The 15242-nt window shown below is 39.4% G+C and overlaps 1 protein-coding gene and 1 long non-coding RNA gene across 7 annotated transcripts in view; one reads left to right on the top strand and one right to left on the bottom strand.

Moving 5' to 3' along the window:
- Positions 1-15242, bottom strand: part of ppp1r9a (protein phosphatase 1, regulatory subunit 9A) — a 50356-nt gene that overhangs the window by 3766 nt on the left and 31348 nt on the right. For 5 of the 6 annotated variants that reach the window (XM_020614134.1, XM_020614136.1, XM_020614137.1 and 2 more), the window contains exons 7-19: positions 14309-14461; positions 12235-12288; positions 11343-11572; positions 9148-9244; positions 8223-8364; positions 6678-6766; positions 5605-5734; positions 5338-5407; positions 4827-4886; positions 4551-4599; positions 2202-2321; positions 1000-1023; positions 559-741 (exon numbers count right to left, since the gene is read on the bottom strand). In XM_020614134.1, coding sequence (XP_020469790.1) covers positions 559-741; positions 1000-1023; positions 2202-2321; positions 4551-4599; positions 4827-4886; positions 5338-5407; positions 5605-5734; positions 6678-6766; positions 8223-8364; positions 9148-9244; positions 11343-11572; positions 12235-12288; positions 14309-14461 — 1401 coding nt within the window. The remainder of the gene's footprint in view (positions 1-558; positions 742-999; positions 1024-2201; positions 2322-4550; positions 4600-4826; positions 4887-5337; positions 5408-5604; positions 5735-6677; positions 6767-8222; positions 8365-9147; positions 9245-11342; positions 11573-12234; positions 12289-14308; positions 14462-15242) is intronic. The other variant, XM_020614138.1, reaches the window with a different exon arrangement.
- Positions 4559-5665, top strand: LOC109968110 (uncharacterized). The gene is made up of 4 exons (XR_002276050.1): positions 4559-4649; positions 4759-4836; positions 5342-5486; positions 5589-5665. It is a non-coding gene; the product is annotated as an uncharacterized LOC109968110 (long non-coding RNA).

The raw sequence follows: 15242 nt of genomic DNA, 5'->3' as shown, positions 1-15242 counted from the left end.
ACTTGGAGAGGATCTGCAAAGAGGAGTGGGTCAAAATCCCCCGAGATGTGTGCAAACCTTGTAGGCAACTACAAGAAACTTCTGACCTCTGTGATTGCCAACAAAGGTTTTGCCACCAAGTACTAAAGCACGTTTTGCAAAGGGATCATATACTTATTTCATTCATGAAAATGCAAATTACTTTATAACTTTTTTTGTAATGCATTTTTCTGGATTTTTTTGTTATTGTTGTGTCTCTCACTGGTCACATAAACCTACCATTGACATTGTAGACTGATCATTTCTTTGTTAGTGGGCAAACTTACAAAATCAGCTGGGGTTCAAATAATTTTTTCCCTGACTGTATATGTGCCAATATTTATACATTAATTTACATAAACACGATATATGAACTCCTCTAAATCCCCACTGTTTCTTAATCTCTGATTCTACTGAAATTACTTGATACTTAGTGATCAAGATGTATGGCAATACTAATTTTGTGTTTATGCAGGCTCTAACTTATCTATATGTATTACTTGTATAGTATATAAAAAACAAAGTTTTAACCTCCAGTACCTTGAGCTCAGTGCTATCTAGCTGTAGCAGCTGTTCTCCATCTATGTTTTTGGCAGTGAATTCTAGGACATGGTGCTCTAAGTTGAGGCCCATGAGCCAGTGTGCCACTTGCTGGGAGGTCCACTCTGTAATGCTGCGGTTCTGCCATTGATACGGCTTCAAAAACCGTCCCTCGTCTAGGATCTGGACATATGCAGAACACTGGTTGAATAATGAGTTAAGATGAAACTGACATCAACATAAAAATGTGGACAGTGACAACTACGTTCAATATATAATATTCTGTAGCAATACACACTGATATGAGGTACATGTACAAAAATCCTGCGTTACTATGAATCATTTGGGAATGAAACAGAGAAATGGTCTTTACTAAACAGTCACACAAAGACAGACATGCAGTAAAACATGCCCTCTGTGGGCTGTAAGCTTTAGTCTCACCTCATCGTCTATCATATCCAGACTCTGAATGTGGTGGCATAGAAAACAACAGAATATGACTGGGTTGTTAACAGAGCAGAAACAAAATTGCTTCCACTAAAGTAGTTTAAAACAACTTTGGATGCAGTGGTCCACTGACTTTAGCTTGTTGTTTTCTGCAAGAAGAATATGAGAAGAAACTACTCCCTGTAGGACTAATGTTCTTTTCTGTCAGAAATATCCATAAATGGGGTCACTGACACAAAGAGCCAATAAAACGGTGCATGATGGGAGTGAATTTGACTTTTGATTTTTAACTACTGCTCACATTTACATGTACATTTTAAACAGCCTAAATGGCACATGCTTATAAAGTACATTATGTTCTAAATCTAAAACAAACCAAGTTTTGAATCAAAAAGGTGGATTTAAACATTTTAGATGTCCTGTCATTTTACACTGTATGAACCCGGGTTCAGAGCATTTTGGCCACTTTTGAACTGACAAGGTGTTTAAATGTTGGTCCTTGTGCACTTCTACACCGCCATCATTGAGCTTGTCCTGACCTGTTCCATCACCATCTGGTACGCTGCCTCCACTGTTAAGGAACAGAGCAGACTGCAGCGTATCATTCACACTGCTGAGAGCATGACTGGCTGCAATATGCAATCACACCAGGACCTGCATGACTCTAAGACCTTGAAGCAAGCGGTAAAGACTGTGGTCAGCCCCTGCCACCCCGGACACAAACACTTTTTGAAAAAGCAAAAAGACCAAAACTGCCTGGCACGGGAACAGTTTCTCTCTGATGGCAGCTGCCCTCATAGACAAGACTCAGGACTTTCATCCCATCCCCCCATGGTCATTAGATGGACTCGCCTGGTATTGTTACATTAACACAACCCGTTGTGCACTTTGCACTATTTCTGTTCTGCACATATGAAATGTATTTAGCATAGATTTGTAAAAATACAAACTTCTAATTTGTATTTTAGATTTATTGTTATTCTGTTGTAGTACTTCATATTTCCTTTTTTCAGCTGCATATTTTTAACTATTTTGCAAGACATCACCAAGACAAATTTTATTATTTTAAATATTTACCTTATAAGTTTGTATTTAGCCTTTTAATGTGGTTCAACATTTCATCTTACAAACTATAATCACCCAGCCAGTTACTGAACTTCCATTAAAAACTGCTTGCAAGACTGAGTGTACAATACCTCATCTGAGGAGAGCATCAGGGTGTGTGAGCGTCCCGACATCGTGGCCTCACTCAGCAAACCGCTGATCTCCACTGAGCTGCTGCTGCTGGCACTCAGATCATCATTCAGAGTGGCTCCCTGAGAAATCAACAACATACTTATAAGGACTCACGGTGAGAGCCAACTGGCTCTGAGGCTGAATTTAGTTGATTAGGTGGAGTGCCTCTCTCTTATTCATGGTTCTCTGCAGTGTTACTGGTTCAAGGCAACATGATGTTGCATTAGTATATTGATATTGTAAATTTAATCAAACGTGTTATTAAAACAATTCCTTAAATAGAAAATGAATCAATCACTAAGGGCTTTTCCTCTGAGCATGTACCAGAATGACTGATGTGCTTCATCCTAATATTTGAAAGTCAATCAAAAGCACATCAGACTAATATATTGAACCTTTTTGATAGACTACAGAAAGGCAGGGCACATCCCTCATCTTTGAGATGTTTCATTACAGCACAAACTGTTATTGTGACTTGTGCTTAGAAATGATGTGGCTAGATGCTATCCAGCTCCAAATGTGTGTGTGTGTGTCCTGAGTGTGTGGACATTCAGGGCATTAAGAGTCAAGAGACAAGGAGCCGACAAGAAACACAAGTGCATCATGAGGATAAATTGGGTGCAAAATTGCTCTTTAGGACAATTTGGCTGTGGGTCTTCATCAGATAAAACAAGACAACTTGTAAACAGGGGAATTCCTTTTCTGTGGAGCAAGTGTTTGTACTTCTTCTTGTTCAGCTGGTTATAGAGAATTCTCTTGGTCCCCTAAAATCATACAAGGAAGCAACTAATAGAACTACACATCATGTCAGTGGCGTCAAAGATATATTCATTCATAACATTTTGAACTTTAAGCACTGTCTTACATTTAGTTATATAGTATTTCTTGGAAAAGGTTTTTTGGGTCAATGTACTATCTGGGGTAAAAGCAATACTAATCTTACAGGTTCAGACTTTCAGCTACCTGGACTGAATCCTTATTTAAAGGGCTCCACATAACTGCTAATGCACATACAGTATTGTTCAAATACCCCTTTCAACTAATTGCCCAATTGCACAGCCTTAAGAGCGTGCATATCATGAATGCTGGGTCTTGTTTGCTTTCTGAGAATCTACTGCACCTACTGGTAACTTGTTTGCCATGTAGCAATAAAAAATATACTAAAAACCTGGATTATTCTGGTTAGTCACATTGTACTGCTATTATTTTGAACAATACTGTAAATTCTGCACTGACTTCTCTTTTGATGTGCACTTATTCTTGCATTAGAAAAAGGACTGAACTTGGGCAGGATCAAAAATAATCTTGTCTTTAATCCTGTGACAACTATATCTCATACTACACAGGATTAGAAACTATTTTCATACATGCTCTTTCACAAACTTCAGGTGTGCAGCAATGTTCTTTTTAGTAAGCAGCGGCTTCTCCTGCCATAGACACCCTGCTTGTTCAATGCGTTACGTATTGTAGACTCATGAACACAGATGTTATTTAGTTCCAATGATGCCTTCAAATCTTTGGCTGTCACACGAGGTTGTTTCTTTAACTCAGTGATGAGTCTTCGTTGTGCTCTTGGGGTTATTTTGACTGGGTGCCCACTTCTTGGTAGAGTAACCACAGTTCCAAAGTATCTCCATTTGTAGATCGTTTGCCTAACTGTACAGTAGACTGGTGAAATTTTAAAGTCTTTGAAATCACTTTACAACCCTTTCCAGCTTTATGTAAATCAACAATTCTTCATTGTAGATCTTCTGAAAGCTCTTTTTGGCGAGGCATAAGCATATTCTTCTTGTGTGGAGGAAACTCAAATGGTTTGAGTGGTCTTTATCAGTCAAAGTAGCTCTAGTCCACGCCTCCAAACTCATTTTCTTAACAACACTCCAGATATGCCAACACCTGACTCCAATTAGCTTTTTTAAGGTCATTAACTCAAGGGTTCACATACTTTTTCCACTACTACTATGAGGTTTTTATGGTTGTTCTCAATAAAGACATGAAAGTTCAGATTTTTTGTTGTTGTTGTTATATTAGGCACATTATTTTCATCAGTACTCTTGACTTAGATGAAGATCATATCACATTTTATGACAAATTAATGCAGAAAACCATGAAATTCCAAAAGGTGCACATACCTTCTCTTGCCACTGTATATTAGCCTGCTCTGACTGGACCTGTATAACTGCATTACAGAGGGCAAAGCAGACACTTTGCTTTGCTTGATTTCCTCACTGTCTGTATTTTTATAAAGTACTGTATCTGTAACGTGAATCATTATTTTCTCAATCTTCCAGTTGCCAAACCTCATATACCTTGGTCCTGAGTTTGTCTGGACTGTCCTCTGCTGAAGGCTCTGTGGAGCTGAGAGACAGAGAAAGACAGAAGTGGAACAAGAGAAAAATTAAATACAGGTCAGTAGTGATAATTACTGCACCAGTGCACCACACTTTCATAAACAGTTCCTCTATGAGCAATTATTAAGAAAAGCTACAACAACTGTTGTATAACATTGTTCTGCAGTTTAATGTTCATTAGATGGAGCCAGACAGGCAAAAGGAAAACAGCTCTGCAACTCAATGATTATTTACCCATTTACAGGTGAGGCTCTGGGATCTTTATCCTTCACTTGGGTTTTCCTGAGGGAGGATCTGAATGAAAAGACAGAGTGAGAAAGCACAACTGATCGCTTGATTGTAATGCGATACTAAAAAGTACACTGAACATTGCTAATTACATTTAGGATAAATGTTTTAGTATTCATGCACTTACTGTTTCATGTAGATATAACAACCATCCCTGTCAGTTCTACTTTCCCATCACTGGTGCTACACTAAACCACCAGTCTCTTAAAATTAGCCATAGGCTACATGGCTCCACAATTTTATCTGCATTTAGTTTCACAATAAATATCTAAAAATAAACACACAAATGTATTTATAAATAATACACATTAAATGAAGAAAGTTATATTTAGTCATAAAAAAGACAAATACCTGAACCTGATGATCATTCCCCAACTTCTTTATACTGCTCTCTCAACAATGAACAACACATTGATGCCTTCAAAAAGATTATATGGTGTTTCACCGTTTATCTTACCCAGGGTCCAGAGCTTGTATGTGCTCCTCCAGACTGCGAGAAGGGCCCAGCATCACAGGAGACTGAGAACCTGTAATCACAAACACCCCACACTGAGCAAACTCCTACTTCAATGAATGGGCCTAAGCAAATAGTAAAAACATTGCAAGGTAATAAGAGAAATGTGGAAACAGGACCATTGCAGTACAGGAATTCTATTAGTAGGTATAATTACAGATGTGTTTGGTGACATTTCATCCTTCATTATGAAGGCACAGATGTACCCACCATCCTGAAGAGTTCCTGTGGTGGACAGCAGTTGCAGTGATTTTCTGTGGGAGCCCTCTGCACTGCCAGGGGCCATACTATGACTCAAATCGAAGCGACTGTGGGCTGGACTGCCTTGTTCCTCTGAGACCTGAAGACAGACATAAACAGACAAAAAAAAAGAAAGTTAGATGAAATCAGTGGAAGAGGGGGAGGAGAAACATGGGTCAGGCTGCATATTTCTGTCCGAACCTGACCCATGCCCAAGAGTGTGGCACCCGAACCTGACCCAAGCCTTAATCAGTTGAGTCTGTATTGTGTTTTTCCCCTTAACATTTAATGAAGCAGACATTTGAATGCTCCAGCTATCTAGCCTAAAATTTGACCTATGTGTCAGAACCCGAGCCAGACCCAAACATAAGGGGCCACCAGATGTGGAAAGTGAGCACGGAGAAAAATGTCAAAGGAAGAAAACTGTGATGGATGACAATGAATGAAAAAGTAAAAGAGCAAAAAGAAGTAGCTCAGAGGAAAAAGTGAAGAATAAAATTGATCTGAACAGACAGTACTGCGAACTAAACAGAGAAGTCACTTGACATGCTTTCACCGTTACCTCTGAAAGCCTTACACTCATGGTTTTTGTGTCCCTGCCAACTCTAATCCAGTTCTCAAGTTGTTCATCCAATTTGAACTCATGCTTTAGCTGAATTAAGTGACAGCATTAGTCAGACTACAGCCTTTCAGCCCCCAAAAGACTGTGGCTATTATTATCACAATGGGAGAGATGGTAACTTGTGGTAGCGCCACAGACTCAGTTAATGCTGCAGAGCAACATCCAGTAATTAATCTGTCAAAGTAATAAAGTGAAATAGACAGGGGACACACAAGCAGGCTGCTGGACAGACATCCACTAACTAGACACCCGGGGGGAAATTAAAGATGCATTAAATTTAAGAAATGTTGTTTCTTGGATTTAAACTCACACCTGCTTGAAATTGCAACAGAAGTTGATGAAATTTTCTGTTCCAAAAGAGTATTTTAAGCTTCACTGAAGAAAGAAGATGGTGCAGTTGTGTGTGTGTTTTAATGCCAACCTCTCCCTCTGTAGAGCTGATGCTGTCTCGGGCCACTCCTCTGTAGCCCTTCTTTTTACTGGGTGAAGAGGAAGAGGCCCCCATCAGGTCTGAAACACACATGCATAGAAAGACGAGGAAAACAACTGTGACATAACCTGACACAGTTAAATAAATAAATAAATAAATAGATAAACTGACACACATTAGTCCATCAGTAATGTGAATATATTTTCTTTTGTTTCAGTCTTTATTTTAAGGCACTTTGGCTTGAGCCCCATTAAATATGTTTTGTCTGGTAAAAACATCAATTCAAATATAAGGTTTCCCCCAAAAGTAACCCTTTTAATTAATGAAGACTGAATCATTTCATTTTGAAAAAGATCATTTCAGCAGATTCTGTCTCTCTTCCCACATACTCTGCCTCCTTTGTATCCTGTCCTTCAAACCCCTCTTTTTAATACTACATAATGGGCTGCGTCATTTGGCTCAGTGTGGATCCAATCACTGTTATCCCGCCTGCACTGTGCAGTATCAGATATGGCACTTCTCTGTGCACACTGTGCCCTGACAGAGGCAGCTGCCGAAGCAAAGCCAGCAGATATGTTGCAGCTGTTTTTGTTTTTGATTGTGGAGACCCAAAGTGGACCCACTTTCTCAGGTGAAAGTGTGTATGTCAGCAGGAGAGAGGAATGATTTGTCATGTACTTAAGAAACGTGGGAATGTGTGTCTGAATTGTAGTGCGTCTGTGTGTGCATGTGCTAAAGAGTTTACAGTGCAGAGCAAGACAGTCCAATTACACCCATGTCCTTCATAGGGCAGGCAGACTCGGTATAATGCAAGGGCTCAAGAAAAATGTTATGACAATGTGGCTGAGATGCAGGGTGGGTTGACTTAAGGACACACATCCTTCCTAGGTACTTAGTTAACAGCTCATTGAAACAATCAATGCAGTAGGAAAACTAAAAGCTTAAATAAGAAGAAAGGCAGGCCTGAAATTATTTCATACTATTTGTCACTGTGTTGATTAATTAAAAGTTTGACATTTTGGGAAATAAGTTTATTCACTTTCTTGGTGAGAGACAGGTGGAATAATTGACACCACTCTCATGTCTGTCTGCTTCAAATGAAGTTCCGAAGCTTTGGACAAAGGCTGAAAATGGGGAAACAGCAGGTAATATGTTTGTTTAATCAAAAAATAAAGTGTAAAATGGCAGGTGGAGACTCCAGGAAGTTGAACAGTTTTGCAAATAATCCCATGTAAAACCAAAATTAGTTTATAGACTTTGTTATTGTATGCATTAAACAAACAAGATGTTAATTAGTGACATTATACGTGTTTAGAGGTGTAGGCGGATTTTGTTACCTCTGGACAGAGCCAATCTTTATGCTGAGCTATGGTGGCTGCTGGCTCCAGATTTATACTGGACAGACAGGCATGAGAGCAGTATTAGTCCTCTCATCTAACTCTCAGGAAGTGAATAACTGTATCTCTCAAAATGAAAAATGCTTTAGAAATAACAACACTCATGATCCTACAGAGACCCATTCCCTCAAAAACAGACCTCTGGCTTGTGCTGAAGCTGCAGCCCTGTTTGGACTGTGCTGCCGAGCACTGAGCCGCTCAGCACTGTTGCTGTTGTTGTTGTTGACCTGGATGCCATTCTGTTTCATCAGCTGCATTAGCTCAGACTCTAATGCTGCAATCTATAGAGGGAGAGGAACCCATCATTGTTAATTAGGTGTAGACATTTACCTGACAAAACAGCCGTTTAAAGCACTAAAATAAACAGTCAACATGATGAGCCGCAGATAATTCATCTTTTCAGTCAATTTAAAAAGGTTGGCCAAGTGAATATAAAAAGCACACATTATTTAATTGGATCTACAGTACATTTATATAGCCTACTAGTATGCCAGCACAGTTAAAGCATAATTACAGTGTCTGTCTTGCTGGTGCCTTGATACTGTCTTTCAACCACTCCTGCCTCTGCCACACTTTACAATGTAGTGCAGTAGGCGAACGAGTGTTCAAGCGTGCAGAATAATAAAGCAGTGGCAGTCGGGTTGACAGCCTGTTCAATTGTGAGGCATGGCAGGAAAAAAAAACAAACATAACTGTCACAGTTTAAGACTAGGAAAGCAGAAAATCAAAACAGTTTGACAAAAGAACGGACTACAGACCCCTGGACATAAAGTCCATCCACTGTCACTGTCCAGGGAGGAAAAAACCTCTTTGATATGAGCACAGAGCCTTCTAGAGGCCAAAGAGCAGTGATGAGGTGCAACTGCTATTCTTCTTGATCACAGAGATGACTGCATTTAGATTTAATTTTTCAAGTTTCTCATGTGACCAAGCACCATCAGTTTCATCCATCTATTTTTACATCTTGGATCTCTCTGTTATTTGGAAGGCAATTGGCTGCATTTTGCAGATGCATACAATCATGAGACACATGAGAAAAGGACACAATAAAATATTTGGTTTACCCTGACTTGCAGTCCCTGGATCTCAGCCAAGTGAGCTTTCTCTGCCTCCTCCAGCCGTCTCCTCTCTGCATCCTCCTTCTGGATGAACTCTACCTCTCTGGAGGGAAAAGAAAGGGGAAAGGGGTGGGTGTGGTAATGTGCCATTAATACAGGAATTTGTGTGTGTGTCGCCTGCATCTTGCTCAGCTGCGGAGATAAGAGAGCCGAGGCTGTTTTAGGAGGTCAGTGTGACTCATTTCGCTGCTGTCCATAGTGAACACGAACACACAACACACACACCACCTAAAAACACACATGAAAAACACACATACATCACTAAGAATACTAAATGCAGCCACTTCCTCACACTTGCTTGGCCCTTGGTTTGGGAGCCTGTTGTCTCTCCTCTGCAGCTCAGCTCTCAGCTGAAGATCAGCATGTTTCATTAGTTACAGTAGCTTCCATTTGGCCTGCAGGGCCAGATCCAATTAGAGGCAGTCAGACTGGAGCTGAGCAGGAGAGGCTGTGATGGGACTGGCCACAGAGCTCCGTGTAGTAGGGGAAGAACTATTCAGATTGTTAACTTAAGTAAAAGTAGCAATACCATAATATAAACATTCTCTGTTACAGTAAAATTCCTGCATTCAAAACATTACTTAAGTACAAAAGTATTGATCAAAATATACTTAAAGTACCAAAATAAAAGTACTCATTATGCAGAATGGCAAATTTCATATTTATGTATCTTCTATTACTGGATTATAGTTATAGGTGCATGATTGTGTTCATCACTTTAATGTTTCAGTTGGTAAAGGTGGAGTTAACATTAACTAACTAATGTTAAAGTCTTATGATTATACTGTCTTTTGTTTTATTTATCAGTGTAGTGTAGTAAAAAAGTGCAATATTTGTCTCTAAAATGTAGTGAAGTTGAAATATGAAGTAGCAGAAAATGAAACTGCTCAAGTAAAGTACAGAAACCTCAAGATTGTTCTTAAGTACTGTTCTTAAGTAAATGTACATCACATTCCACCTCTGGTTCAATGCTCCAAAAAGCAGGAGAGAGATGCTGCGTAATAATGGAAACTCAGCTGTTGAAACAGACTATAAAAAGAGTCCTTGTGTATCTCAGAGGGAAATTGCAGTTGATGTTCTTTTTTTCTGTTCACTGAGGCAAGTGAGGGCGGCTGTAAAAGAATAATGAAAGAATTAATCTAAAATCATTTATTTAAAGTATATGTTTAATGGTATGCTTGAAGCAATAACCTCATTTAATAAATAGTTCAACTGTAGGAGTTACAATAATCATCTAATCATCTAAATTATATTTTATTACAAGCTTTTGAGTCCCTCTCTCAGCAAGTCAAGGAGACATTCCTGACTGAATTATGCTATGTTCAACTATGGCAACTGAAAGACGCTGAACTTTATGGAGCTGACAAGACAAAACTGAGCAAAATTTAGTTTTGTTCTGACCTGAGTTCGTCTTTTAGATTAAAGCCACTGCAGTACCTACAGTATTTGAAACATGATAGTGCCACCCAATGGTAGAATCAAACAGCTGTGTGAGCGAGAAATTCAGACAAATCTGACACAGGAACATTGAAGTTAAAAGGCTCCAAACAACACACTGACTGCAACACTTGTAACTGGGATCATCTCATGTTTTAGCCACGATAGTAACATGGCTCTAGGTATGGCAGTGGTGGCCACTTGTTCCCGACTTTGGTGGTCTCCTGAGTTGTCCCTCTGCTGCCACCACGAGGCTGAATACAAGTTGATTTCTGTGATTTCTGAATTCAAGTTTTGTCAAAAATGATGCATTGCCAGAGAATATGGTGCACACAGTAATGTCCCCCTAAAGATAATTTGGAGTAATGATGATGATCACTTTTCAGTTGTTCAGTACTTTAGCTTCTGGAAAAAACTTAAATCTCATTCTTCCTAATAAGCAAACATTAGCATGCTCATTGGTTAAACTAAGATGGTGAACATTGTAGGATTTAGTAACTTCTAGTCTCACCTCTTGTGATATGTTACATGTACAGCAGACATACACATGAAACTGAATCAGCAAAATAAATGTATAAACAAAGTTACATCTAACCTAACTGGGATTTCTTAAGATATCTTTCACCATCTTCAAGGTTATAGTCAAAATGAATTCCTCTGACCACAGACTACGATATTTTCATTTTAACCAGCAGTTCACTCACTTCTGTTGGAAGTCCTTGATGAGTTTCTTGGCTTTGTTGTACTTCTTTTCCAGAGCCTGGTACTGAGCCTGGGCTTCTTTCAAGTGCTCATTGACAGTGTGGCAGAGGGTTTGTGCCTCAATCCAATAACTCTCCAGTTTCAGCATCCTCTCCTTGTTCTCCTCGATGCTGGCCTTCAGCTGGCTCTTCTCCTTCTCCCAGTGCTGCTTCTCCCTCTCCACGGATGCTAACTGGATTACAGTGTTTGAAATAAAAGCTTTAAACCTTATATAGTTTCCCCCTCATGCCAATGCATTAGTAGAAGTATTTCTGCAACTGAAGTCTGTATTCAGACCATAAATGCATTTATTTATTTCCCTTTGAAAGTATACCTCTCATTACTCCTGAAAAGCTTTTAGGCACCTCTTAATTTAATTATATTGACTCACAACACATTAATTTTGGAATCAATTAATCAGGCCATTAATATTTGATAGACCACATAAATAATATGACAAATCTGTATTTTTTTCCACAATACACACACACACGCATGCAGAGATTTCAGACTGCACTACATAGTGTTTTCACCATCTACTTCCCACTAGACATTTACAACACTGAGCACTAAAAAGGATATAAAGACAATAATAAATATACATGCACTTGCAGTCATTTTGTCTTTGTATAACTGGCAAGGCAATAATTTCAGATTTTCAGATTTGCAGACACATTTCTGAGCAGAAATAATGTCCCACCCTACCTTTTCCTAAAAATTTCTCACCAAGCATGAAAGCCTACCCCGTTTTCCTGACATTAGTCCCACATCCTTTTACAATTAGTTTGAACTCAGACAAACCTCTGCCATTTGCACCCATAACTAGCCCAAGCCCTGACAGTTTTAATCTCTTACCTTATTTTTAAGCTTCTGGATCTCGGCCTCGGTCACGGTGTGTTTGATCTGGAGCTGTAGGGAGAAGAGGTGGAGATGAGAAAAGATAGGAGAGGAGAGAGAAGGCGGTCAGCTAATCAAACGCATGGCTGTGCAGGCTCTCTGTCTTCGACGGACCAACCCCGTCCTCCGATGTCACCAGCTCTAGTACACTCTCAAAGAAGAGGCAAGCAAAGGCAAGAAATATGGACAGATAAATGCTAGCTCAGTAGTCATTTAAGATCATATTAAATCTAAAAATTCATAAAAGTTCATTTTTACAGCAAGAAATGTTCACTTTTTTCCAGTGAGATGTCTAAAGTAATCCAACAACTAGGGAACAAAAAAGGCTTGATATTATCTGAAGTGGAATGTGTTTGATGGATAGAGAGCTGGAGTTGAAAAGAGACAGCCAGAAAGAAGTTATGGATGGAAGTTGAAATAAGTCATTTAGAGGCAGACAGAGCGGAGAGAGAGAATTAGAACTGTAAAAGGAACAAGAGATGCAGAAACGGGAGCAAACCAGAACTCTTGTGAGGCACAAATAAAGCTACTGAGGCAAGAAAATCCTTTTGGAATTATCCCGTTTTCTCTATTAATTAACCATAAAATGTGACCTCATCTTCATCTAGGTCACAAGAATAGACAAACACAATGTGTTTAAGCTAATAACACACATTTATAGTCTTTAAAAACACCCATCATACAGTTACAGTGCTGTGGAAAAAGAAGAGAGAACCCCTGGATTTGATAAATGGATGAACCGCCTTTGGCAGCAATAACCTGAAACAAGCTCCTCCGGGAGGTGTGGATTAGACCCGCACAATGTTTAGGAGCAATTCTGGAAGACTCTTCCTCACAGAACTGCTTCAGCTTGGCCAAATACTTAGGATGACTGGTCTCTCTGAGCTCATTCCACAATAGGTCTGGGCCCTGACTAGCCAACTCCACAGGATGGATTTTCTTTGAGTCATTCTGTAGCTTTACTTCAGCACTTAGTCATTATCCTGTGACATCACCTAACCTCTACTGAGTATCTGCTGGTGGGCAGCCACCGTGGATTTATCCTCCAAGATTTGTAGTTAGATGAACTTAGCAATTCACTTTCTGCTCAGTGACAGCAGCCGTCCAGTCCCAGAGGCAGCAAAGCAGCACCAATTCATGATGCTCCCTGCATTGCATCGTCATCTTTGGTAAGATATTTTCATGCTGGTGTGCAGTTTCATTTTTACACTACACATAGTGGTGCTTGGTTTTGCTTATCTTGACATTTTGATTACAGTTTACATTCTGTAAGTTTCAGTCATGCAGTAGGACCTTGGTGGGTCCAGTAGGTTAAGGTGAAGGAATGGCTCACGTGTGCATTTGAAGGACATTACAAAAGGTTTAACAGAGTTTAATTTGCTGAAAACTATTTTTAAAATCTTGACTTCTGTACAATTTCAAATTACAGTATTTTATCATCGCATTTTTAAAATGTCTTTTATCAAGGTTTATTTGCCGGTTGCCTGGCTTCTCTTCTCCTTGGGTATGTAAAGCTACAGCACTATGGGGATAGAGCATTCAAGAAAAAACGTGAATACAGAACAAAGGTGAAACTCCCGAGACCAGGGCTCCACTCGATATCCTCTATGGCACCTGCAGTGCAGCAGAAACCATTTGTTAAATGTGTCATATAGCTATTCAGGCAGTCCACAGAAAGGCTGAAGCGTTACGGCTCCATAAAGGATGTTGGAGTGCTCAGTCAATATTATCAGCTTCTCAGCAGCCTAAAATGCATTAACTAGTTAACGGTCATTTAATTCATTTTCCATTTTATAGCTCCCATTTTTCAGGTGAGTTCATTGTTAGTGATGATAGCAAAAGTTTAACAGGATGGGTTTGTAGGCTCATAGGATAACTGTGTGAAGAGATTCTTAGGGCTTAGTTATTCTAGTGGCTATGTGGGCATATCGGCAAGTCAGACAGAGAAATTGTGGAGGGCTCCCATCAGTCATGTAATCTTCACATTGGGGTATTTAGGAGTAGGGATTGAGGTGAAACTCTCTACATTTACCTCTCTGAACTTCTGGTAGAGTTTGGTGGCATCTAACTCAGAGGGAGACAAGATGTCCTCGGTCTCTGGCAAGTCAAATACCTCAATGCTCTTCTCCCCACCTGCCTCGGTTGGCCCCGTCTCCTCGTCATCGGTGGCGTACTCTCCAGTTTGCTTAAAATAAAGAACAAAGTCAGTAACATATTTGACCTTTCTATCCATAAACCTCATGCAAACACAACAGTGTACAGAATTTGTACACTATACTTACTTTCCCTTTAATCCTGCAAGCAAAAATGGAGAACTGAATTTCTCAGATCAGCAGGCAGCAGTCATATGTCCTGGCTTTTTTTGTAAAACATAAGCAAAATATTTAACATGCTATTTTGTGTAAAAAATAAAATATTGGACCAAAACATTTAACCAATATAAAATTTTCCATTTAGTTTAGCTGCACATTTCATGCCAAGCAGGACCAGAAACTCTTATTCACTAACCTCATGTCATCCTCTTTTCATTTTCTATTTTACATAAATAATACTCTTTCAATGCTACCAGTTATGTAACATTTAGGTAACCCACTTACTAGCCCATAACTTTGTCAAACTTTAATTAGTTTGACAAACTGGTGAGCCATAAGTGCAATATCTGTGAAAATAGGATGTGATGGCAAAATCAGAATGTTAAATATTAGTCACCGTCTTGCTTTACGTGCAAGTGTAAAATACTGTAAAATGAAGACTGATTTGGGCCATCGGGCACTGGATCGGAACAGTCAATTCAGTCTTTGGTTGATGATCGGAGGCTGATATTCCAGTGGAGCAATTCTATGAAAGCATCTCTGTCTCTCTATCCTATTTAATATGTAATATTTATAATGTCTTGTCCCAGCATCTCTTTGTGTTTGTATCTCTGTCCTATTTGTTCTATCTACAATTTTTCTGTACTCACCATA

The sequence above is a fragment of the Monopterus albus genome, unplaced genomic scaffold, assembly GCF_001952655.1.
Source record: "Monopterus albus unplaced genomic scaffold, M_albus_1.0 scaffold143.1, whole genome shotgun sequence".
In the NCBI taxonomy this organism is placed as follows: Eukaryota; Metazoa; Chordata; class Actinopteri; order Synbranchiformes; family Synbranchidae; genus Monopterus; species Monopterus albus.
This window is presented reverse-complemented; position numbering and strand designations above follow the sequence as displayed.